Consider the following 25,929-nt stretch of genomic DNA (forward strand, 5'->3'; position numbering starts at 1 on the left):
CATATGTATATGTCTATACTGTACTCTATATCATCTACTGCATCTTGTCATCTTTATGTAATACATGTATCACTAGCCACTTTAAACTATGCCACTTTATGTTTATATACCCTACATTACTCATCTCATATGTATATACTGTACTCTATACCATCTACTGCATCTTGCCTATGCCGTTCTGTACCATCGCTCAGCCATACCTTTACACTTGTGTGTATAAGGTAGTAGTTGTGGGATTGTTAGGCTCGATTACACGTTAGTTATTACTGCCTTGGCGGAACTAGAAGCACAAGCATTTCGCTACACTCTATGCTATGATTGAGTGTAGTCTGGCCCAGGGTGTGAAGGTGAACGGCAAGGCACTGGAGCAACGAACTGCCCTTGCTGCCTCTGCCTGACCGTGCTACCTGGTCTCTCCACTGGGATTCTCTGCCTCTGACCCTATTACGGGGGCTGAGTCACTGGCTTACTAGTGCTCTTCCATGCCATCACTTGAAGGGGTGCGTCACTTGAGTGGGTTGAGTCACTGACGTGATTGATCTTCCTGTCTGGTTTTGCACCCTCTCGGACTTGTGCGGTGGAAGAGATCTTCCTGGGCTCTTCTCAGCCTTGTCTCAGGGTAGGTAGTAAGTTGGTGGTGTGCTGATATCCCTCTAATGGTGTGGGGGCTTGCTTTGGCAAAGTGGTTTTATATCTTGCCTGGTTGGCCCTGTCTGGAGGAGCCACAGTGTCCCCCAACCCACACCTGTCTCAGCCTCCAGTATCTATGCTGCAATAGTCTATGTGCCAAGGGAATAGGGTCAGTTTGTTATATCTGGTGTAATTCTCCTGTTTTATCTGGTGTCCTGTCTGAATGTAAGTATGCTACCTCTAATTCTCTCTCTCTCTCTCTCCCCCTCCCAGAGGACCTAAGCCATAGGATCATGCCTCAGGACTCCTGGCTGTCCCCAGTCCACCTGGTCGTTCTGCTGCTCCAGTTTAAACTGTTCTACCTGCGACTAGGGAACCCTGACCTGTTCACCGGACGTGCTCCCTCATCCCAGACCTGCTGTTTTCGACTTGCTCTCTCTCTCTCTACCACACCTGCTGTCTCGACCTCTGAATCCTCATTTTTCTACAACCACTGTGATTATTATTTGACTCTGCTGGACATCTATAAACGTTTGAACATCTTGAAGAACAATCTGGCCTTAAATGGGCATGTGCTCTTATAATCTCCACCCCGCACAGCCAGAAGAGGACTGGCCACTCCTCACAGCCTGGCCATTCCTGTGCCTGTCTCCAATTTACACGTGACACAAAATCATTCAAAATAAACTACTAAAGCATGATCTTATTTTTGTATAGACAGGATTGGGCTATATAATTTTGGCAAATATTTAAATGTACCTTAGCCTTACGGCCTGTGTAGTTAGGGAACGTGATATCATAAGGGAATTGCTTAGTCCGCACTTAACAGTAGGACTAGTTATCTCACACGCTCTTGCAGAAAAGTAGCCTATGTGAGCTCTAACAGTAGCTTAAAATGTACAGTTAAAGTATCAATCACCAATAAATGAATGAACTTCAGAGATAATAGGCTGATTTATGCTGTTAACAACATGCTTTTATTAGCCTACCAGAATCGCCTACAAAGAGGTTTGTGATAGGCCTTCAATTAATTTAAGATGACAAAATGAAGAGTCAACTTTCCTGAAGACACTTTGTTTAATCACTGAAGTGTTGGCTAATGGTTTACTGAAATGTAAGGAAGCTATCTGATTTTCAATAGCGCCGATGAGAAATGCCTAATTTGATAAGGGTGAACCGTGCGTAATGGATGGATTTGGCAGACGGGTTGTAACATAAATCCTCCCATTGCCATGATCAACTTGCTGTGGCATGCAGTTTTATAGCCTCATGCAGTAGTAGCAGTTATAATAAATAATATTTGCATTTATTTATCTAGGCAAGTCAGTTAAGAACAAATTCGTATTTACAATGCCTGTCTACCCCATTCAAACCATAACCCAGAAGACACTGGGCCAATTGTGCACCGCCCTATGGCACTCACAATCACGGCCAGTTGTGATACAGTCTGGAATTGAGCCAGGTTCTGTAGTGGTGTCGCCTCTAGCACTGAGATGCAGTGCCTTAGACCGCTGCGCCACTCGGGAGCCCTATTAAACTATTACTACCTTAAAATTCTGAGCAGGCTGACACGGGCCGATTAGGCTCTTTCAAATACTTCAAGCTATAGTCAAAAGTCACCTAAAAGAACAAAAGATTCTGAGGTGCACACAGATTATTTGGACAATGTTGTGTTATGAGCAAGAAGAAGTTTAAGTAATGTCTAACTGTGTCTTTGGTAAACAAGTGTCACAATACACAGGAACATATTGATCAAATCAGGGCATTTGAAGCTGAGCAGAGATCTTCATGCCTTCTGCCTAATCTGATATCGCAAATTACCGGCATAGAGCGGTTTATATACACCAATAATGTATATAATGTATACGTTTTCTTTTGGTGATATCGCCATTGTGCATGCCCTTGATGACAGTCTGTTTGATTACAGCCAAAAGCTGTTTTGTGGGGTTTGTAGTTAGTCTCTTATAGAAATTCTGATCAATCTGTTGCCTGAGTACTTCAGTATTATAGACAGCGTAGTCATGTACAGTAACAGCGCCTCCCTTGTATGCTAGGAGGATGACTACAGGTGTGTTATTTGGGAGATTTAAGGGCTTGTTTCTCAGTGCGGGTAACGTTATTCCTGACATTTTCGATTGCCTTTAACTTGGATATGTCTATGCACTAGTCTGTAGTACTATACGTATCCACAACTGAGTCAATAAGCGCAGGTATAATGAACATATATGGAACCCTAAACACACTGTGTGTGCAGAGGGGTTGCAATCTCTGAAGTGTCAGATGCAACGTGCATATGAATTAATAGTCGAAACGCTTTGCAGTTTGTGCGTCCTGATATTTAGGTTGATTTGCTCCTATATGGATTATTTTGTATATATTTTCTGTAAATCCTTCACTAAGGTTTATTGCACTGTACTGGCAGTCTACTTGTTTTCTTTCTCCAATTCCACCCCAAAATAGCACAATACACATTTAAAATCTGCTCAATTAGCACTGATCCTCGATCCACACTCGCCCACTTACATGCTCTGGTATTCAACAGCCCTGCTTTAGTCTATCAAAGAACTGTCAATCATATCAATGGATGGAATCCGTGAATGAATGGTTGCTTGGTCTGACAAGCTGCATAACAAATTAGGCCATATTAGACAAAATAACAATTATCTTGTTTAAACGACATAGCATCTCGTTAAAATAACTTAGTATTTCGCTTGAACGGCATAGTTAAAAAGTATTCAAACTCGATAGTATCTCATTCAAATGACTTAGTGTCTTTCAAATGAGGTAATTCCAAGAGTCAAATGGCAAACATATGACTGCTTGAGAGCTGCCATTTATATGCGAGAAAATACATTCTAATCCATTTTAATTGGTTTTACATTTTATAGGCCTGCCGTTATGAAGAGGTCATAAAAACTGCACAATGACGAAGTTAATGACCCCATTAATGCCTCTCTCTCTCCCTCTCTCTCACACACAGCACAAATTAGATCTCTGTGATGTCTACCCTATGTGTTATGGTAATTAACGTGGCACTGATCTGTCACCCCTCTGTGCATTGCTGATGATAGATCACTGACATCCATTACACCTTCCACATCCCCAATATGCCTGCAGCAGCAAGCAGCTAAACAGACTGCTTGCCCCTCTCTCTCTCGCCATTCTAATTGCGCACAATTTGTTGGGGGATGGACAATGGACACCCGACTACCTATGCATGCAAACCACCCACAGCCTCTACAAAGCTTCTGTGCCCATTTCAGAGAAGTGAGCAGGTAGCCTATATAATAATGTTGTGACTACTGCAACATTTTACGATGACACTTGGAAGTGATTAAATTCATAACTCAGCATCGGGCAAATGTAATTGTTTCTACACGACAGTGGCAGACGTTTGACTGAACAGAAGCCTGCAGCCACTCTCTGCTGTACACAATAGATTAAGATTCAGAGGACAAAAATAAAAGAGCTGTCAGTCTGAGATTTGCTTTCTGGGCTGCAACATGCTACACTACATGATGAGTACAGAGAGACAGACTGAGAAATGGGGTTGTTCCCACCACTGGATGAGACACCTCACAACACAAACACACAACAGAGAGAGACACAGAGGAGGAGAGGTGGATGACGGTGGAAGAATACAATTACACAATGTTCCCGGTCCCAAGCTGCCAGGAGCCCTGTCTGTGCTCCTCTTTAAAGATCTCTTTGCAACATTCACAGACACACATATTCATAAGCTTTGGAGTCCTGCGAGAAATTAGGCATTCATTTTCAGTACATTTTTATGGTCCCTACATGTATACACCTACACATTAATTAAGATGACACTACGATTTGCTCACACAAGGCACTTTTGAGGGGTGGGTGCCAGATCAATTGAAGGTAGAGTGACTCACAAAGCTTTGTTGAAAATTCAGCTTGCTGTGCATGGTGGACAGACCACTGAATTACCCTGACTGACACAACATTTGTGTTCATGTTTCCTGCTTAGTACAACCCAGGGAGAAATAAATACACCTGTATTGTTCCCATGTCCAGGTGTCTGGATAAACACTTGGGGGCAATAGACGAGAGCAGTGTTTCCCAACTCCGGTCCTCGAATAGCCCCAACAGCACACATATTTGTTGTAGCCCCGGACAAAAACACCTGATTCAACTTGTCAAGGGCTTGATGATTAGTTGACAAGTTGAATCAGGTGTGCTTGTCCGGGGCCACAACAAAAATATGTACTGTTGGGAGTACTCGGGGAATGGAGTTTGGAAAAACTAGACAAGTGGATCAGATATCTCCCTCTGGGCTTTGAGAAGGATCTCTTTTCTCACCAAGACACAGTTACCGGAGAAGAGAGTAGACAGAGGTGCAGAGAAGAGATAAGGCTATGCTAGGCTACACAAAGTAAGTCAGGCTACAGCTCAATCACACCAGGGTGGAGTACACTTACTTGAGACACTGCAGACTATAACATGGGGGGTAGCAGTAGCCAGAGCTGCAGTGATAAGATAAGGATGGCGTGCATCCAAAATGGCACCCTACTGCCTACATTGTGGGGCCCTGGGAAAAATAAGTGACCTATATAGGGAATAGGGTACCATTTCAGGTGCAATTCAGGCTACACATTGGACCTTAAGGGAGAAGCAGCTTTAAGCAGCATAATGTCTAATGGATTTGGTCCATTGGCCACCCTGGCAACCCTCATGAATGATCCTCTCTTAGCACAGTGTTAAGAAGCAGCGATGGGCACATTCAGCTCCACACAAACACAAGCACCAGAGAGAGAGAGAGATCCAGAGAGAGAGAGAAACTCTGTGACAAACAGAGATACACTACATAGCCAAAAGTGTAGACACCTGCCTATCGAACATCTCATTACAAAATCATGGGCATGAATATGGAGTTGCCCCCCCCCCCCTGCTGCCATAACAGCCTCCACTCTTCTGGGAAGTCTTTCCACTAGATGTTGGGATATTGCTGCGGGGACTTGCTTCCATTCAGCCACAAGCATTAATGAGGTCAGGCACTGATGTTGGGCGATTAGGCCTGGCTCGCAGTCGGCGTTCCAATTCATCCCAAAGGTGTTCGATGGGGTTGAGGTCAGGGCTCTGCTCAGGCCAGTTAAGCTCTTCCACACCGATCTCGACAAACCATGTCTGTATGGACCTCGCTTTGTGCATGGGGGCATTGTCATGCTGAAACAGGAAAAGGCCTTCCCCAAACCGTTGCCACAAATTTGGAAGCACAGAATCGTCTAGAATATAATTGTATGCTGTAGCATTAAGATTTCCCGTCAGTGGAACTAAGGGGCCAAGCCCAAACCATGAAAAACAGCCCCAGACCATTATTACTCCTCCACTAAACTTCACATTTGGCACTATGCATTTGGGCAGGTAGCGTTCTCCTGGCATCTGCCAAAAACAGATTCGAACATCGCACTGACAGATGTTGAAGTGTGATTCATCACTCCAGAGAACGCGTTTCCACTGCTCCAGAGTCCAATGGCGGGGAGCTTTACACCACTCCAGCCGACGCTTGGCGTTGCGCATGGTGATTTTAGGCTTGTGTGCGGCTGCTCGGGCATGTAAACCCATTTCATGAAGCCCGACGAACAGTCCATGTGCTGATGTTGCTGCCAGAGGCAGTTTGGAAATCGATGGTGAGTGTTGAAACAGATGACAGACGATTTTTACTCACTACACGCTTCAGCAATTGGCGGTGCCATTTTGTGAGCTTGTGTGTCCTACCACCTCATGGCTGAGCTGTAGATGTTTCCACTTCACAACAACAGCATTTACAGTTGATTGGGGCAGCTCTAGCAGGTACAGAAATTTGACTGACTTGTTGGAAAGGTGGCATCCTATGACTGTGCCACTTTGAAAGTCACTGAACTCTTCAGTAAGTCCATTCTACTGCCAATGTTTGTCTATGGAGATTGCATGGTTGTGTGCTCGATTTTATACACCTGTCAGAGATGGGTGTGGCTGAAAAATCAGAATCCACTAATTTAAATGGGTGTCCACATCCTTTTGGCCATGTAGTGCATATATATATATATATATCAGTACCAGTCAAAAGTTGACACACCTACTCTTTCAAGGGTTTTTCTTTATTTGTACTATTTTCTACATTGTAGAATAATAGTGAAGACCGCAAAATGTTGAAAAATAACATTAGAATCATGTAATAATCAAAAGTGTTAAGCAAATTATATATTTTATATTTGAGATTCTTCAAAGTAACCACCCTTTGCCTTGACAGCTTTGCACTCTTTGCATTCTCTCAACCAGCATCATGAGGTAGTCACCTGGAATGCATTTCAATTAACAGGTGTGCCTTTTTAAAAGCTAATTTGTGGAATTTCTTTCCTTCTTACTGCATTTGAGCCAATCAGTTGTGTTGTGACAAGGCAGGGGTGGTATACAGAAGATGGCCCTATTTGGCCTAATATTTGACCAAGTCCAAATTATGGCAAAAACAGCTCAAATAATGATGGACTGTCATTTCTCCTTGCTTATTTTAAAACATGAAGGTCAGAAAAGTTAGAGAACTTTGAAAGTTTCTTCAAGTGCAGTCACAAAAACCATCAAGCCCTATGATGAAACTGGCTCTCATGAGGAACGCCACAAGAAAGGAAGACCCAGAGTTACCTCTGCTGCAGAGGATAAGGTCATTAGAGTTACCAGCCTCAGAAATTGCAGCCCAAATAAATGCTTCACAGAGTTAAAGCAACAGACATATCTCGACATCAACTGTTCAGAGGAGGCGAATCAGGCCTTCGTGGTCGAATTGCTGCAAAGAAACCACTACTAAAGGACTCCAATAATAAGAAGACTTGCTTGGGCCAAGAAAAATGAGCAAGGGACATTAGACCTGTGGAAATCTGTCCTTAAGTCTGATGAGTCCAAATGTGAGATTTTTGGTTCCAAGTGTCTTTGTGAGATGCAGAGTAGGTGAACGGATGATCTCTGCATGTGTGGTTCCCACTGTGAAGCATGGAGGAGGTGGTGTGATGATGCTTTGCTGGTGACACTGTCATTGATTTATTTAGAATTCAAGGCACACTTAACCAGCATGGCTCCCATAGCATTTTGCAGCGATATGGCATTCCATCTGGTTTGTGCTTAGTGGGAAGCTGTTTGAGAGAATGCCAAAATTGTGCAAAGCTGTCATAAAGGCAAAGGGTGGTTAGTTTGAATAATCTAAATAGATTGTTTGAACACTTCTTTGGTTACTACATGATTCCATGTTATTTCATAGTTTTGATGTCTTCACTAATATTCTACAATATAGAAAATAGTAAAACATAAAGAAAAAATGTTGAATGAGTAGGTGTGTCCAAACTTTTGAGAGAGAGAAATCCTGCCTCTCCTTGTTTTCTGTCCTCAATAAATGAACAGTGTGCTGCAGAAGCGCTGGGCAGACAGGAGAATGAGTGAGCCCAGATCTGCATAATGAATAATAAGCTAATGCAGGGAGCTGCCAAGCCCACTGCACGATGCTCTGCTGTGTACCAAATGGCACCCTATTACCTATAGTGCACTACTTTTGAACAGGGCCCATAGGGGGATAAAATATTCACCAGCCGCTAAGCTTACACCTGTCCCTTAAAGCAGCTAAATGATAGTCACAAGCCCCATCCTGAATCTTTCAGGAGTTCCAATGAGACTTCAGTGAACAGGTTTTCATTGCTACCTGTCGTACTCAGCCATTGAAACAGGTGCCAATGTTTTTTTGCGTGTGACACTCATTCATAGCGGTATTTTACCGGCATAAACTACAGTTCACTCAGATGTTAACACAGTGAGAATTTATGAAGACAGTCAACCTTCATGTGCCAAGGTACTCAACTTTATATAAATTATAACAGTACAGGAAAAAACTGACCTGAGCAATCAGGTAAAAGCAGAACAAAGTCACAAATTGACAGTTGTGTCTGTGTGTACGCATACTTTGGTGAGCTGTGTGCACTCTCTTAATACGCAGCAAGCAGCTCACTTGAATCAGAGATCTAGCGGTACCCAATGAGTCGGCCAGCTAAGTGCTTGAAGCAGTGCTGCTATATGCACACACAGGGGGCTTCAGAGAGAGTTGAAGCATGGCTTCAACGGGAAACAGCCAAGCAGCCAGGCTCCACGACTACACTTCATTACCGTTAAGGCCCAGATATGTGGCTGGCTGCTCACTGAATGACTGGACTCTGAAAGTATTGTCCTAACTCTCTCTCCCAAACAGCTGTGACCAGTAGTTCAACTGTGAAGAGATATAGCATGTGTCCCTATTCCCTATGTAGTGCACTGGTCAAAAGTAGCGCACTATAATTAGGGATAGGGAGTCATTTAGGCTGCAGATATGCTGTATCTAAATACAGAGGTGGTGATGGAAGAGAGGAGTCTCTTTTCGTTACTTCTCTACCTGGGCGACTTTGGGTCACTAATGAGAAGACATTGGCTGTCTGTCTGCAGCGAACAGTGCTGCGGTGCTTTTTGTTATATAAGGTCAAATGTGATTTATAACACAGGCATTAAAGCCAATGGGCTGTAAAATCAGCTTTGCTGCTCACTGAGTGAGTGAAATAAATAATGCTGCTGTTATTGTGGGGCCCCACAATCTTAAAATATGGACTTATCGATATGGAAGACTAACCATACAAAGAGTTGTAGATAGGCAAGTATTGATCATGTTACACTTGAGCTCAACTACATAAAAGACATGGTTTTGTTTCTGATCCCTCCACATATACTTTAGCTTACGCCAGATGAATCCCATCAGTCCAATGACAAGTGGGTGGACCTGTCTCACGAGTCCAACTGGATGTGAGAACAAAGCAAAGCTGCCAACTGTAAAGTTATAAACAAGCAAAACATCAATCTCCACTTGTTCATCCTGCCTACCTCGGTCCCCGCCTCCACCATTTCTCATTATTCTCTCCCGTTAAGAGGAATTCTCTTTGCCAAACAGGGAGATTTATTCAGGTTCTTGCACGTCATCGGATTCCTTCTCACCGGAATAATGATGTATGCCTTGTTGGAGTGGGGCAAAGTGTATCCAAAACAAATGTAAAGAACCCCACACTAGTGGATACAGAAGACTAGCTAACACACATGGACATACAGTTTAAGTCAGAGGGCCAGAGAGAGTAGCGGGGAGCCCACTTGCTTCTCCTGTGAGGGTAATAAATCTAAGAGAGACTCAGTGGTGACTGCCACACAAAGCCAGCTCTGAAAGGGAGGAGAGGAACACTTGACATTTCTCTTCCCTGCTGTCATCACCCCCATGGGGTCATGGTTTTATTCCCTACCAGCGGTAGACGCTCTGTCTCCTAAGCTACTTAGCTTCACCCCCTTCTCCTCCCTCTTCCTTCTCATCCTCCTGCTCCAATGTTCCACTTCAAGTCAATACCTCAGCCTTGTCAGCATCTCTGATTGAACGCTTGATAAACTCAGTGATGTCACGTAATGATGAAAAACAGGGTTTAAAGGTCTGAGTTCCAATGGAACAGAACTGAGAAATAACAGAAGACATGGCTTTGCAACATGCCAACATGCATATAAACTTAGTTCAATTTGAGATTTTAGTCCTTGCCAGAGCATAACCTCAAATGGGAAAGAAATGCTGGTGTGCTTCATGGGGAGAAAGCAGCACAATCTAGGTTTACAGATGCATTAAACTGTTTCTTATTTGAAGTGTTTGCGTCACCCAAGAATGCTAGTTCTAATCCAGCAACGGCCCTCAGTTACTCATTATTCAGGAGCAGAAGCCCTTTTGGTATTTCTACATTTTTAATTACAACCACACTGTAGCTAAAATATAAGCATGGATCAAACTGAGTTCAGGACAGATAACACAAACAATAAAAAAAAAACATACTGCTAACTTACATTTTTCAAGGAGAGTGGAATTCCACCCTCAGGTAATTGTTTAAGCTTTATTTAGACAACAGGGGAATGATAGAAAACAAGACAGGCCATTGAAATACACAGCTTGATTTTAATATGATTTTCTTGGGATGTTCAGCCAGGGCTCTGAGTACAGTAGTATGTGGACACAGCATTTAGCACAAAATGTCATGTGTATTGATTGAGGTTCTGTAATGAACAAAACACTAGGGAGGAATGTTTTGGCATGAAACGTTCCCATTTCTACACACTCAGTCCTGAGAGTTTAAATGAGACTCGTCGTGTGTGGACACAGCATTTAACACAAAAGGTCATGGGTATTGATTGAGGTTCTATAATGAACAAAACACAAGGGAAGAATGTTTTGGCATGAGACTTCCCATTTCTACACACTCAGTCCTGAGAGTTTAAATGAGACTTGTGAGACAGGCCTCATTTAAAGGTAGGAGCTGTAGTATGGGTCATATCACACAGTGGCCTACTGCAGTTATGACTGTCACACACAACTAAACATTACGGACCATTACAGTACCATATGAGGCATACACAGTTGTCAAACTTTATTTTTGCTTTGGGGGAGGGTTGTGTGTGTTTTTTAATGGGGCACAGGGGAAAGTAGTGAGTTTTTTCCCTGGTTTACATTCACTCTTTTGTTGGTTTTACTACATAATTTATTCCATCCTAGACAAATTGTCTCATCTGCTTGCATGCACCTCCCCCATATCAAAGTGTTTCGGTACTTCCCATACACACAACGCTTTTCCGTGTGCTAACTTTCCCTATATCACAGGTGAATAGTCTACCAGCCGATATAACTGTCTATCCTGCCCTCTATCCACCATTCATAGTGACAATAGGGGCAGGTGGTTTGTTTGTCCAGATCTGCAATATACTAACTAGCAATCATACCACACATAAAAGCATTCAAAGCTACATACATTTTCAATATGAATCCACAAGAACGTTGCGCATGAAAGAACAGTGAAGACATGAGACACTCAGCTCAAAAAGCTTCCCTTTCGATCTCGTTTAGGGACAACACAATTATCCTACCTAGACTAGCCTAGAACACCACAATGCAATAAATAATTATATTATTGTTTTCAAGTGAGTACAAAATTATACTCCAGGCAGCAGTGAAAATGTAATTTGAATAACGGCGCAAAAGGCCTGTGATTCCATTTGGACTAGTTGTGGGTCTACTCTCGACAGTTTATAAAAGTCTATAAATAAAGTAACAGAAATCATAAGGAATACGGTTTTAAAGCGTCTGACCTATATCTAGGAGCTATAAGAAAGCTCAGGAAATATTTCGGTTTTTGGACTCATATTTAACCTGATTTTTTTGTTGGCACAGAACCACCTCCATACATTTGTATGGGTTACCTTCAGACAAGTCTTTGTGAGAGTCATAGAGCAAAACGTAGAACACCATCGTTTTCGTGAGAGTCTCGTCATTCCATAGTGGGCTCATATTAGTTAGTAGAACATACCGTTCGTATGCTACAGTTTTCGTGAGAAGACCGATTTTCGGGATGTCCTGGTTTGCGGTCCAAACATTTAAAAGACACCCTCGTCCATTGCCCTTGGGGGAATCCCCGTCGCCAATTTGGAGGATGGTCCAAATGACTAGCCAAGCAAGGGATAATTGCATTGTAAGCCCCTCAGCCCTCGTTTTTAGTTGGCTTTGCGAGTGTACAATTATGTTCACTCCGGGGCCTGAAACTCCCCATACTTCAATTCGCAACGAATGTACATCCGCTAAGAAAAGTCAGCGAAAACATAAAAACAACAAATGGAGAAGTCAACATACAAGTGTAAATAAAAACAAACAAGTTCGAAATTGTGCTACTTATGCACAAACACGTGTTGTAAAAAGTAAATCCGTTTTTGTTTGGTTATCTTTTGGAAATTGTAGAAATACAACTTTTTCCTTCTTCAGAAGTTTCAGCTAGGCAAGCTAACGTTAGTTAATTTGCTAGTTACCATACAGTAGGCGTATATTAATAATGATATATTTAATATCAGTAAACATGCTCTCATAATTGACTGTGGCGCATATAAAGCACCCACAAGCTATCGGTGGCTGAAAAACAATCATGACAGGATGAACGAGTGACGAATTTCCGGCAAACGAAGGTCCATTTAAAAATCATTCCTTCCTCCCTTGCCCTGCAAGTGTATACCCACCAGGCGTCATGATACGCCTTCAGAAGTGTCCACTTAATTTGAGGGCTGAGGGGATAGAGTGTGTGTTAAGTGTTTGGACCGCAGCCGGGTCTGACAAACAGCGCTGCAGCTCAGCACTTTCCACCGCAGATGTGGAAGGCCGACACAGGCTGATAGGGTGGATTTAGATGCATCCCATACAAAACAACAACACATATCTCCAGCTTAAACTGGAGGAAAGGAGCTTAAAAAGGAGACTTTACAGTCTAACCAGAGACCTAGGTATTTGTAGTTGTCCACATATTCTAAGTCAGAACTGTCAAGAGTAGTGATGCTGGACGGGCGGGCAGGTGCGGGCAGCGATCTGTTGAAGAGCATGCATTTAGTTTTACTTGCATTTAAGAGCAGTTGGAGGCCACGGAAGGAGAGTTGTATGGCATTGAAGCTCATCTGGAGGTTAGTTAACACAGTGTCCAACGAAGGGCCGGCGGTATATAGAATGGTGTCGTCTGCGTAAAGGTGGATCAAATAATCACCAGCAGAGAGAACGACATCATTGATGTACACAGAGAAAAGAGTCGGCCCGAGAATTGAACCCTGTAGCACCCCCATAGAGACTGCCAGAGGTCCGGACAACAGGCCCTCCGATTTGATATTCTGAACTCTATCGGAGAAGTAGTTAATGAACCAAGCGAGGCAATCATTTGAGAAACCAAGGCTGTCGAGTCCACCAATACGAATGTTGTGATTGACAGAGTCGAAAGCCTAAGCCAGGTCGATGAATACGGCTGCACAGTAATGTCTTATAGATGGCGGTTATGATATCGTTAAGGACCTTGAGGGTGGCTGAGGTGCACCCATGACCAGCTCTGAAACCAGATTGCATAGCGGAGAAGGTACGGTGAGATTCAAAGACCTTAGAAAGGCAGGGTAGAATAGATATAGGTCTGTAGCAGTTTGGGTCTAGAGTGTCTCCCCCTTTGAAGAGGGGGATGACTGCGGCAGCTTTTCAATCTATGGGAATCTCAGACGATAAGAAGAAGGAGGTTGAACAGGCTAGTAATAGGGGTTGCAATAATTTCGGCAGATAATTTTAGAAAGAGAGGGCCCAGATTGTCTAGCCCAGCTGATTTGTAGGGGTCCAGATTTTGCAGCTCTTTCAGAACATCAGCTATCTGGATTTGGGTGAAAGAGAAGTGGGGGAGGTTTGGGCGAGTTGCTGTGGGGAGCGCAGGGCTGTTGACCGGGGTAGGGGTAGCCAGGTGGAAAGCATGGCCAGCCGTAGAAAAATGCTTATTGAAATTCTCAATTATTGTGGATTTATCGGTAGCGACAGTGTTTCCAAGCCTCAGTGCAGTGGGCAGCTGGGAGGAGGTGCTCTTGTTCTCCATGGACTTTACAGTGTTCCAGAACTTTTTTTGAGTTTGTACTACAGGATGCAAATTTATGTTAGCTTTCCTAACTGCCTGTGTATATTGGTTCCTAACTTCCCTAAAAAGTTGCATATCATGGGGGCTATTCGATGCCAATGCAAAATGCCACAGGATGTTTTTGTGCTGTTCAAGGGCAGACAGGTCTGGAGTGAACCAAGCAAGGGCTTTATCTATTCCTAGTTCAATATTTTTTTAATGTGAAACCCTTTCTACAAAGGGTTCTACCTGGAACCAAAAAGGGTTCTCCTATGGGGACAGCTGAAGAACCCTTTTGGAACCCTTTTTAACAGACAAGTCAAAACAAGCTTGTAAGAATTGTACTTAAACTCCCCCTGATACTAATTTGGATGTTGAGCATTTTAAGCAGCTAGGCTGGATATCTGTGGAAAAACGAGTAGTATTAATACAACTTGGTCTGGTCCACATAATTATCACGGACTCAGCACCCAGGTACCTACCCAACTATTTTTAATTTGTTAGAATTGTCCACCAGTATAACACCAGAGCCAGAGTCTAATATTCACAGTTTTAAATAATGATAACACGTTTTTATATACCTGAGCTGTTATGTTGAACATACTAAACACAGCAACTCAAAGCCATACCGACCATAACCACTTTAAAAAGAATGTCAAAAGCTGGCTAAGGTGTGAACAGTAAAACTTTTTTTGTCTCTCTCTGAACTGTGTCTACATATGTAAATGTATAGGTATTTATGTCAAAAAAAGGGGCCTATTTAAGCAAAAGGGACCAGAATAGAAATAAATCCAACTTTATTGCTCAATCCTGGTAACATTTTAAAATCTTTGTACACACATATATATTTTATATACATATACACACGGTACCAGTCAATACTTTCTTTATGTTTACCATTTTCTACATTGTAGAATAATATTGAAAACAAACTACGAAATAACACATATGGAATCATGTAGTAACCAAAACTGTTAAAAAAATCAATCAAGTAACAGCCCCTTGCCTTGATAACATCTCTTCTCTCAACCAGCTTCATAAGGTAGTCACCTGGAATGGATTTCAATTAACAGGTGTGCCTTTTTAAAAGTTAATTTGAGGTATTTCCTTTCTTCTTAATGCGTTTGAGCCAATCAGTGGTGTTGTGACAAGGTAGGGGTGGTATACAGAAGATAGCCCTATTTGATAAAAGACCAAGTCCATATTATGACAAGAACAGCTTAAATAAGCAAAGAGAAACGACAGTCCTTCATTACTTTAAGACATGAAGGTCAGAATCTGCTAAATTTAGAGAACTTTGAAAGTTTCTTCAAGTGCAGTTGCAAAAAACATCAAGCACTATCATGAAACTGGCTCTCATGAGGACCGCCACAGGAAAGGAAGATCCAAAGTTACCTCTGCCGCAGAGGAAAAGGTCATTAGAATTACCAGCCTCAGAAATTGCAGCCCAAATAAATGCTTCACAGAGGTCAAGTAACAGAGACATCTGAACATCAACTGTTCAGAGGAGACTGAAATGTGTTATTTCATAGTTTGTCTTCATTCTACAATGTAGAAAATAGTACAAATAAAGAAAAACCCTTGAATGAGTAAGAGTCCAAACTTTTGACTGGTACAGTATGTATGTATAGTTTTTTTTTAAACTGTCAAATAAAATCCATATATTAATCCAAACTGCGCAGTGGGCATTTGATGAATGGAAAGAGGCATCTGTTACCAAACGCCCCAAAGCTGAATGACATTCGGAGACTGCCAAACCGTCGATACTGGGTATGCATTCTTTTTCAGTCGAGATTGACAGTCTATTTATTGTTGTTGAAAACGCAAACCATGATATTGATGCTCCCAAAGTCGGTATGATTTGTTATGACACCTTGAGTTGGACCCTTAGGTGTGCACAGACAGCAGCACACCTCAGACTTCAGCACAGTAGGCTGGTTAAGATGTGTGCACTATTTCCCTACAGCAGGAGGGCCCCATGCATTAGATCAAATTGACCTGTGTGGATGGGTCTGTTTTGAGCACCTTCACCTTGTTGTCAAGTCAAAATGTTGTCCTATTCAAAGACAGGCTTTATGACTTGTCAAAATTGCATCATGTTGACAAGATCATCCTCCTGGATCATCCTCCTTTCACAAAATGTTATGCAAATACCCATATGATATTTTTTTTAATTCGGCTTCATGAATTACTTTCCATATATGTATGTACACACACACACACACACACACACACACACACACACACACACCTCAAAAAAATAAAGGAAACACTAAAATAACATCCTAGATCTGAATGAAATATTCTTATTAAATACATTTTTCTTTACATAGTTGAATGTGCTGACAACAAAATCACACAAAAATTATCAATGGAAATCAAATTGATCAACCCATGGAGGTCTGGATTTGTAGTCACACTCAACATTGAAGTGGAATACCACACTACAGGCTGATCCAACGTTGATGTAATGTCCTTAAAACAAGTCAAAATGAGGCTCAGTAGTGTGTGTGTGGCCTCCACGTGCCTGTATGACCTCCCTACCATGCCTGGGCATGCTCCTAATGAGGTGGCGGATGGTCTCCTGAGGGATCTCCTCCCAGACCTGGACTAAAGCATCCGCCAACTCCTGGACAGTCTGTGGTGCAACGTGGCGTTGGTGGATGGAGCGAGACATAACGTCCCAGATGTGCTCAATTGGATTCAGGTCTGCGGAACGGCGGGCCAGTCCATAGCATCAATGCCTTCCTCTTGCAGGAGATGCTGACACACTCCAGCCACATGAGGTCTAGCATTGTCTTGCATTAGGAGGAACCCAGGGCCAACCGCACCAGCATATGGTCTCACAAGGGGTGTGAGGATCTAATCTCGGTACCTAATGGCAGTCAGGCTACCTCTGGCGAGCACATGGAGGGCTGTGCGGCCCCCCAAAGAAATGCCACCCCACACCATGACTGACCCACCGCCAAACCGGTCATGCTGGAGGATGTTGCAGGCAGCAAAACGTTCTCCACGGCGTCTCCAAACTGTCACGTCTGTCACATGTGCTCAGTGTGAACCTGCTTTCATCTGTGAAGAGCAAAGGGCGCCAGTGGCGAATTTGCCAATCTTGGTGTTCTCTGGCAAATGCCAAACGTCCTGCAGTGTTGGGCTGTAAGCACAACCCCCACCTGTGGACGTCGGGCCCTCATACCACCCTCATGGAGTCTGTTTCTGACCGTTTGAGCAGACATGCACATTTGTGGCCTGCTGAAGGTCATTTTGCAGGGCTCTGTCAGTGCTCATCCTTGCACAAAGGCGGAGGTAGCGGTCCTGCTGCTGTGTTGTTGCCCTCCTACGGCCTCCTCCACATCTCCTGATGTACTGGCCTGTCTCCTGGTAGCGCCTCCATGCTCTGGACACTACGCTGACAGACACAGCAAACCTTCTTGCCACAGATCGCATTGATGTTCCATCCTGGATGCGCTGCACTACCTGAACCACTTGTGTGGGTTGTAGACTCCGTCTCATGCTACCACCAGAGTGGAAGCACCGCCAGCATTCAAAAGTGACCAAAACATCAGCCAGGAAGCATAGGAACTGAGAGGTGGTCTGTGGTTATCACCTGCAGAACCACTCCTTTATTGGGGGTGTCTTGCTAATTGCCTATAATTTCCACCTGTTGTCAATTCCATTTGCACAACAGCATGTGAAATTTATTGTCAGTGTTGCTTCCTAAGTGGACAGTTTGATTTCACAGAAGTGTGATTGACTTGGAGTTACATTGTGTTGTTTAAGTGTTCCCTTTATTTTTTTGAGCAGTATATATATCTCAACTAAAAAAATAAGTCTTTTTTCACGACACTGACTTTCAAAGATGATTCAAAAAAATCCAAATAACTTCACAGACGTTCATTGTAAAGGGTTAAAAGCACTGTTTCCCATTCTTGTTCAATAAACCATAATGAATTAATTAACGTGCACCTGTGGAACGGTCCTTAAGACACTCTCATCTTATAGACGGTAGGCAATTAAGGTCACAGTTATGAAAACTTAGTACACTAAAAGAGGCCTTTCTACCGACTCCGAAAAACACAAAAAGAAAGATACCAAGGGTCCCTGCCCATCTGCGTGAACGTGCCTTAGGCATGCTGCAAGGAGGCATGAGGACTATAGGGGCAAGAAATTGCAATGTCCGTACTGTGAGACGCTACAGGGAGACAGCTGATCGTACTCGCATTGGCAGACCATGTGTAACACCTGCACAGGATCGGTACATCCGAACATCAAACCTGTGGGTCAGGTACAGGATGGCAACAACTGCTCGAGTAACACAAAGAATGCACAATCCCGCCATCAGTGCTCAGACTGTCCGCAATAGGCAGAGAGAGGCTGGACTGAGGGCTTGTAGGCCTGTTGTAAGCCAGGTCCTCACCAGACATCACCGGCAACAACATTGCCAATGGGCATAAACCCACCATTGCTGGACCAGACTGGCAAAAAGTGCTCTTCTCTGACGAGTCGCGGTTTTGTCTCACCAGGTGCGATGGTCGGATTTGCGTTTATCGTCAAAGGAATGAGTGTTACACCGAGGCCTGTACTCTGGAGCGAGATCGATTTGGAGGTGGAGGGTCCGTCATGGTCTGGGGCGGTGTGTCACAGCATCATCGTACTGAGCTTGTTGTCATTGCAGGCAATGTCAACGCTGTGCGTTACAGGGAAGACATCCTCCTCCCTCATGTGATCCCCTTCATGCAGGCTCATCCTGACATGACCCTCCAGCATGATAATGCCACCAGCCATACTGCTCGTTGTGTGCATGATTTTCTGCAGGTCTGGGACCTGTTAGATTGGAGGGTGAGGGCTAGGGCCATTCCCCCCAGAAATGTCCAGGAACTTGCAGGTGCCTTGGTCTCACAACAAGAACTGGCAAATCTGGTGCAGTCCATGAGGAGATGCACTGCAGTACTTAATGCAGCTGGTGGCCACACCAGATACTGACTTACTTTTGATGTTGACCCCCTTTGTTCAGGGACACATTATTCCATTGCTGTTAGTCACATCTGTGGAACTTTTTCAGTTTATGTATCAGTTGTTGAATCTTATGTTCATACAAATATATACCCTTTAAGTTTGCTGAAAATAAATGCAGTTGACAGTGAGGACGTTTATTTTTTGCTGAGTTTACACACACACACACACACACATATATATATATATAGATATATATATATCAACCAACCATATGGCATCAGACAAGCACGTGTGGTCCTAATCGTTATTTGTATATTATTCTATATTAGATCTCTTTTTGAATAATATTAATCGGTTGCATATATTGTTGACCCACCTGGAAAGGGTTATTTCAATACTTTATGATAATCACTTTTGCAGTTTCTATCGGATGTTTTGGACATAGTTCATAAATTCTCTTTCATGTCCGGCCATCTGTAGAAAAGGAACAAAAGCCTTGAGGGATAGCGATGCCCTGCGCCACGCTCTTGCGTTTCTCCAAAACTCACCTACAACCAGCCAAAGTAACACCTGTTTCGACAACACTGGTTCCGATGCCATGGTCTTCCTTCAAAACTGTTGTCCAATGCCAGAAGTTGGAAAAGCGTTAAGATGTGTGAAACAGACGATAAAGCCTCACAAGTGTCCTCCCTAATGGTCCACTTTAAGATCGAGGCGACCCTGTCAAAGAACCATAGGGTAGTAATCCATAAGTATTTGACTCGTTCCTCTTAGCCAACTAGAAAAGGCAGCTCAACTGTCTTCACCGTCACTATCACCTTGCGCAAAAAAATAACTCTGTGGAGAGGTACACATGCTTCGGGTTGTCGGGAGTTCCCTTTCCGAGTAGCCTATCCCGTCAGTTGTCTTTACGAAATAGATTCGTTATCATTGAAATACATTAAGCCAACATCGCGACTGGACAAGTCAAATGTGACCAAGTCCATAAAACAGTCCAAAAACCTGGCGCTAGATTCGTGTTCACTGCGAGGTACTTGGCAACTCCAACAAACCATTGCGCGTACGAGACGCACTGAGCCAGAACAGAGCCTGCGCCACCAGTGAACTGGTGGGTCTCGAGCGTAAATTCTCTTGACAGTATACCAACAGAGTGAGAGCCACGGGAGCCTAAACAGAATGCAGGCTATTCTGGGGTCTGGGGATATGGAAGTGGGCGACTATTGTTGGAGGGACTTCATTATTTTGCTCAGTACTGTACAGGAAAAAAGTGACAATATTTTACCTTTTATGCATTCAAATGAACATGACGTAAAATAAAAAGTGAAGTGCTCAGTATCGGCCTGGTGTGATTTTTAACCTGATACTATATTAGACAACACAACTACTACATAAAAGGTACATGGTATCAATATACATTTTAGCCTACATGTTAAGAAATAGGCAATGTCTTCACATGACAAAATTACAATTAAGTATAAAAAATACTACTACTACTAATAATTGAGACCAATCCCATGGGTCAAATGAAGTGTAGTGTTAAACCAGAGCACAAACAGACAGGATTGATAATCAAACGGCAGAGTCCAACATCACCCAATGCTGCCCTCTAATGTTAGCACGTGCTAACACAGAATTACAGCTCTTGCAGCACCAATAAACAGTTCCAATTGATGCTGATGGACATAGGATTCACGTTTTTTATTTATTTTTGTCGGGGTAGAGACTAGGCCCAGATATATTAATTGGAAGAACTCACTTGTTTTTTCTTTGAATACTTTTTACTTGAAGAATTTACTACATTGTACACAATTGCTACTGGCTTAATTGTCTACATATCCTTCAAAAGTAATGATGATCAATGTACATGATACAAACTGGTGTGGTGACAATACCTAGAGCAATTTTTTACATCTACAAACAACTTAAATACAGCGTGAATAAGGGTGCTCTTACAAAAAAGAGGAATAAATTAACGTAGAAGAGCTACAGCGAAATTGCACTTACATGGTGAAGTATAATTTCTAACCAAGAGAAGTCTCATCTCAGATACAGAGGCAAAAAGAAAAGTTATTAGGTAGGTACACAGAGCACTCATGTTGGTCAATCACTCGCTCTACAATGTCTGATGCAGATATAAATCATTTATATGACACAGAATTGTTCTTGCCAGGCAAATCAGTTTAGATAACTCATGATACAGCCAGTCGAGAAAGAGAGATAGTACTACAAAGCTTGGCCGTTCTTTTAAGTCGTCCAGCGAAAACATAAATCAAGAAACCATCAATTATTCTGAAACTTCACAAAAAATGAAATAAATGTGATGTTTAAGACTTTTCTGTTGAGATGGGTGTTAATAGCTCACAGTTTACTTATTCAAATTAGCAGTATTTAAAATAATTCCTTCTGCTTTTACCTCTACTGCACACAGCCTCGCAAAATATCTACTTCTGATCTACCGTCCGCAGAGGCAACATATAAAAAGTCTGATACCTGAAATACATTTATGTGTGAGTCAATAATACAGTTGACCAACTCATTCGTACCGCCAGAGATCCAAGATGTGATTGGGTTAGTCTGGAGAAGAACCAATGGGGTGCCAGTATGTGATAGGCCTATTTCCCGTGTCAAGCCTGAGAGTCATCGATGACCACAGCCAGAAACAGTGTCAAGACGACATGATGAGAAATTACCATCACATACAGTATATAGTAACACAAAAAATAAAAAGTACAGTAAGTATAGGCCTAGACACAGGAGTAATAATAGAAGTATTAGTAGTTCCTTGTTGTATAAAGTTACAATCAGAATTTCACATTGAGCTAGCTAAGTAAGGCAGGTCGTAGCTAGTGTTTTTATATGGAGATAGAAAAGGTATAACGTTTTAGGTATGACTTGTTCGTGGTTCAATTCATACACCTGCATGCTACAGATTGCCGTCGTCATCCTCAGATGATCGAGTCATAATCTGGATCAGAACATTCTAGTGAAAGCCAGGTCCTAACTGAACACTAAATGCTGGCGCTTGATCAATACAACTCACTTAAAAAAAAGCAAAAGGAGAAAAAACAGGACAAAATAAAATTTTAAAAAGTAAAATGTCAGTAGAAAGTCATTGCCCATCCTATCAAGAGTCCAGGTCCAGTGCTCCAATTTAATTCAGCGGTTTGAGGTACAGTGATGAGGCTAGGTTCTTTGATACAGTGGTTCTTCATCCAGGTAGGCAGCCTCAGGTTGACAGATCATCTCCCTGAATGGGCTGTGTGGAGGTGGTGTGCTGAACACAGGAATGTCCCCAATGCCAAAGGGTGTCAAAATATTGTCTCAAAGAGTCCAGTCAGACATGGTCATCTTTGCTTTGTCCTCTTCCTTAGCGCTCAGCATTTATTGCAGTCCCTTCCTGCTATAAACATATCTAAAAGAACGGTGTGTGCAATGTGTAGGTAATTAGGAATGCTTATGAGAGGACCAGTGACACAACTAAAGTACTAAAATAAAAAATAATAATAAATACTTCTCCAAACTGGACTGTAGTAAGAAAGAATTCCAATAATCCAATTTCATGATTGCAGCTGGTTTGGGAATTGTTTGGGAATGCCATAGGAGTTGCTGGTTGTAACTAGGGCAGGAACATTCCCCAGTTTTGGAAATGCAGTAAAATATTAATCTTGTGTTAAGGGTGGGAAGTCGCCCACTAGTTTGGGAATGCCAGGAATAGGACATAATTGTTGTAAGCAGGGCAGAAGCTAGCCCCCCTGATTCCCTCTCAGAGCTCAGTGGTCAACAGACCTTTGGGCTTTGTGCCGTCCTTCTTGGGTACCTGGGCAGCAACGCTGGTGAGAGGAGAACACAATGAAAAGCCCGGAACTCCTAATTTCAGTGTGCACAACATAGTCATGTATAATAGTAATATTCTAGTAGAACAGTAATATTGTATTGCTAACCAGTATAATGGGATGCAAGAGAACACAACGTAATGAGAAAGCAAAATGAGAAAGTGCATATCCATCATCCTACGTATATTGTTTCAGGAGACCTGGCTGCAGCAGAAATCAAATCACATTGTATTTGTCAAATGCGCCGAATACAACAGGTGTAGTAGACCTAACAGTGAAATGCTACAAACTTACTTGACGCGAGCGCTGCTTTTTTGTAATTGTAAAAATGGCAAACCCAGAAAGCCTACTACTTTCTAGAGACCACAACATTAATCCTAACTAACATAGTTCATTCAGCAGTATAACCAAACTTCATAACTTGTGCAGAGAAGTAATATAAAGTCAAAAATCAAGCTCTAGCCTTCACCATGTTGTTAGAACAAGATATGGAAGCCCATCAGGAACATAATTAAGGCAATGGGGATGTTAAACACAACACGCTTCCATTAATAACAAGGGGAATTATTTGGTCTACTCTCTACACAGCATACTAAACATAGCATATGACATGGTGCGAAAAGCGCATAGCAACTAAGACTAGCTGCCATGAACACAATGTCCAGATGAGATGATCAAAACAGCACAAGGACAAGGCAGCGATGATGATGTGTCATGACTGATTTACCTTGTGGCAATCACATTGTGAGTTTGAGAGAACAGATGGGGATGCAGGGTTGGGGCAATAGCCCCCCCTTCAGGTTGGAGAGGGGCGGCGGTCTTGGCAGAGGGGTCAAGGAGGCCGTTAGTAAAGATGGCAGTGGGCGGCTGCATTAGAATGGGAGGAGAAGGAAAGTGGACTGGGTCAGTCTCTACGAGGGATGGACTATGGACAGAAAGACTAAAAGACAGACATACTTCGGCCCCGGCCCACTAAAGCCCAGAAGACACTAGTACTCACTGCAGCAGGGACGATCCAGCGAGGTGATATCATGGACTTAGATTGCACTGGTGCTGGTGGTAACTACAAGAGATCCACGTTCAAGAGTTATACTCACAGTGCCACACCTGTCAACATACTGCAGGCCTATGAACTCAATTGTGATAGAAATTTCAAGACACTGGTTTATTATTCGGTCTTGACTGTTGTGGACAACCGCATTCAGCTACAGTAGCTAAAACATGAGTCAGTGAGGGTTATTTTATGGCAGATGGGGTCTAGAGACTTACTACTGGGGTTGGATCTGAGAAATCTATCAGGTTATCACTCAGCGGGACTGGCAACGGCGGCAGGGTGGGCATCTCCAGCTCCTCTGGTTTGGCCTGCGTAGCGACAAGCCAACGGCTATGTTAACAGCTCACACATTCACACAAATGACATACAATTATTTCTGTGCATTCAGATGTGTTTTAATACATGCAACGCAAGCGAGAAACTGGTAAAGCAAAACAGCTTAAATTTGAAACCTTTGACGGCAGTCCTTCATTAAGTATTTCAGCAGCCATCATGGTTGCTGACGGCATGAGATCCGCAGTCACCATCTCAACACTGAAGACAACAGAGAAACAAGAGATGGATAAGGTACTGAAATTTGCAAGGCTAACGTGCACATTTTCAATGGAAACAAAATCCTAGACATGTGCTTAATATGCAAAGATATGGATGTAACGATTCACCGATACGCATCCGTCCACGATTCAAATCTTTAAGACATGCGTGCATCGGTCTGTGAACACCAAACTGATAAATGTAGCAGGCGTCTGTTAGAAAATTGACTCAAAACTTAACGAATCAATGGGTTTTGCTCATATTACATTCTTTCTCCCTTTTGAAAATGACATCATCTTTTGTGACAACTTGATGCATCCTCTCCTTCAGTGTCAAACTAAGCATGCAACTGTGTTGACAGTTACTGATCCTTTTGCATGACGAACAACCCCAGGCAATATCAGTAGCCTGGTCAAACAGCTTCACTCGCTGACCAATACGAGCTAGGTGGCCTGTTCCTGATCTTGCACATCTGCATGGCACTTCCAACATTCATATGCTAAAATGGTTTGCGCGATATTAGGCCTTATTAGTAGTGACAACCTGTAATTTGCTAGGTTTTGTGTTAACTATCTGCTGTTGAAAATGGTGTTTTACCCAAATAAAAGCAAGCTGCTTGAGACGACTCATCTTGCTATACCTGCTGAACGGGGCTTACAATTGATTTTGTGATTGTTCAGGTTCACCATCAGCAATAGTTCTGGTAGTTTTGCTTTAAAACAGTCAGTGTATATGGTCATTATTAGAGACACAGGGTCAAGTTAATAATTTCATAACGAGGACAGCAATTTGGTTTTGCGAGACACACTGCATTGTGGAAGGAGAAAATAAGCTCCGTAAAAAAACTTCCAAACGGTCAATTGCATTTAATTTTGAGATGGGTGTGAAATCCAAAGTTTTGCTATATATTCATTGGCTATGTCTAGCGTTGCAAAAGGAGGGTAATAAATGGAAACATTCAGAATTCTGGTAACTTTAAAGGTTTATTTAGAAGTTCATAAAATGACATATAGTGGCCTTTTTGGATACTACAGATTATCACGGGTGTCTATTTATCTCTGGCTCTCTGTGTGTAAAATATATGAAATAATTAAATAATATTATGGAGGCAGTTGTGAAAAAGTCAATAGTTGGAAGAGTTGCAGAGTAATAGAAAATAATGCCATTGTTGATTAAATGCTTTAGTCATTAATTACTGCTATTTTCTATCTAGTAGAAACTCATGGACATGTATACAAAATTAATACTACATTTTAAAGTTATTCAAGTATAACTTACCAATGTATTCATAACTGCCAAATATTTGTTGTTAATTACCAAAATGACTGATACCAGTAACTTTGAAAATGTACTGCTAATTTTGCAACCCTAGCTATGTCATAGCTAATTTGTAAACGATTAAATATGGATACATTACTAGCTCAAACACTTAACCTCCTAGAGTCGATTTGTC

At 42.5% G+C, this 25,929-nt stretch overlaps 2 protein-coding genes across 6 annotated transcripts in view; both read right to left on the reverse strand.

The window, feature by feature from the left end:
• The window catches only part of LOC135519369 (receptor activity-modifying protein 1-like), a 60,593-nt gene extending 40,480 nt beyond the window's left edge, over window positions 1-20,113 (reverse strand). Inside the window, exon 1 of the mRNA XM_064944556.1 lies at window positions 19,604-20,113. Within this exon, the coding sequence (XP_064800628.1) occupies window positions 19,604-19,655 (52 nt within the window). The 5' untranslated portion in view covers window positions 19,656-20,113. The remainder of the gene's footprint in view (window positions 1-19,603) is intronic.
• Window positions 20,114-20,734: 621 nt separating this feature from the next.
• Window positions 20,735-25,929, reverse strand: part of LOC135519370 (band 4.1-like protein 5) — a 47,361-nt gene continuing 42,166 nt past the window's right edge. For 4 of the 5 annotated variants that reach the window (XM_064944559.1, XM_064944557.1, XM_064944560.1 and 1 more), the window contains exons 22-26: window positions 24,395-24,476; window positions 24,158-24,250; window positions 23,889-23,951; window positions 23,616-23,755; window positions 20,735-22,885 (exon numbers count right to left, since the gene is read on the reverse strand). In XM_064944559.1, the coding sequence (XP_064800631.1) occupies window positions 22,819-22,885; window positions 23,616-23,755; window positions 23,889-23,951; window positions 24,158-24,250; window positions 24,395-24,476 (445 nt within the window). In that variant the 3' untranslated portion in view covers window positions 20,735-22,818. The remainder of the gene's footprint in view (window positions 22,886-23,615; window positions 23,756-23,888; window positions 23,952-24,157; window positions 24,251-24,394; window positions 24,477-25,929) is intronic. The other variant, XM_064944561.1, reaches the window with a different exon arrangement.

Source organism: Oncorhynchus masou, chromosome 29 (assembly GCF_036934945.1).
Source record: "Oncorhynchus masou masou isolate Uvic2021 chromosome 29, UVic_Omas_1.1, whole genome shotgun sequence".
Taxonomy (NCBI): domain Eukaryota; kingdom Metazoa; phylum Chordata; class Actinopteri; order Salmoniformes; family Salmonidae; genus Oncorhynchus; species Oncorhynchus masou.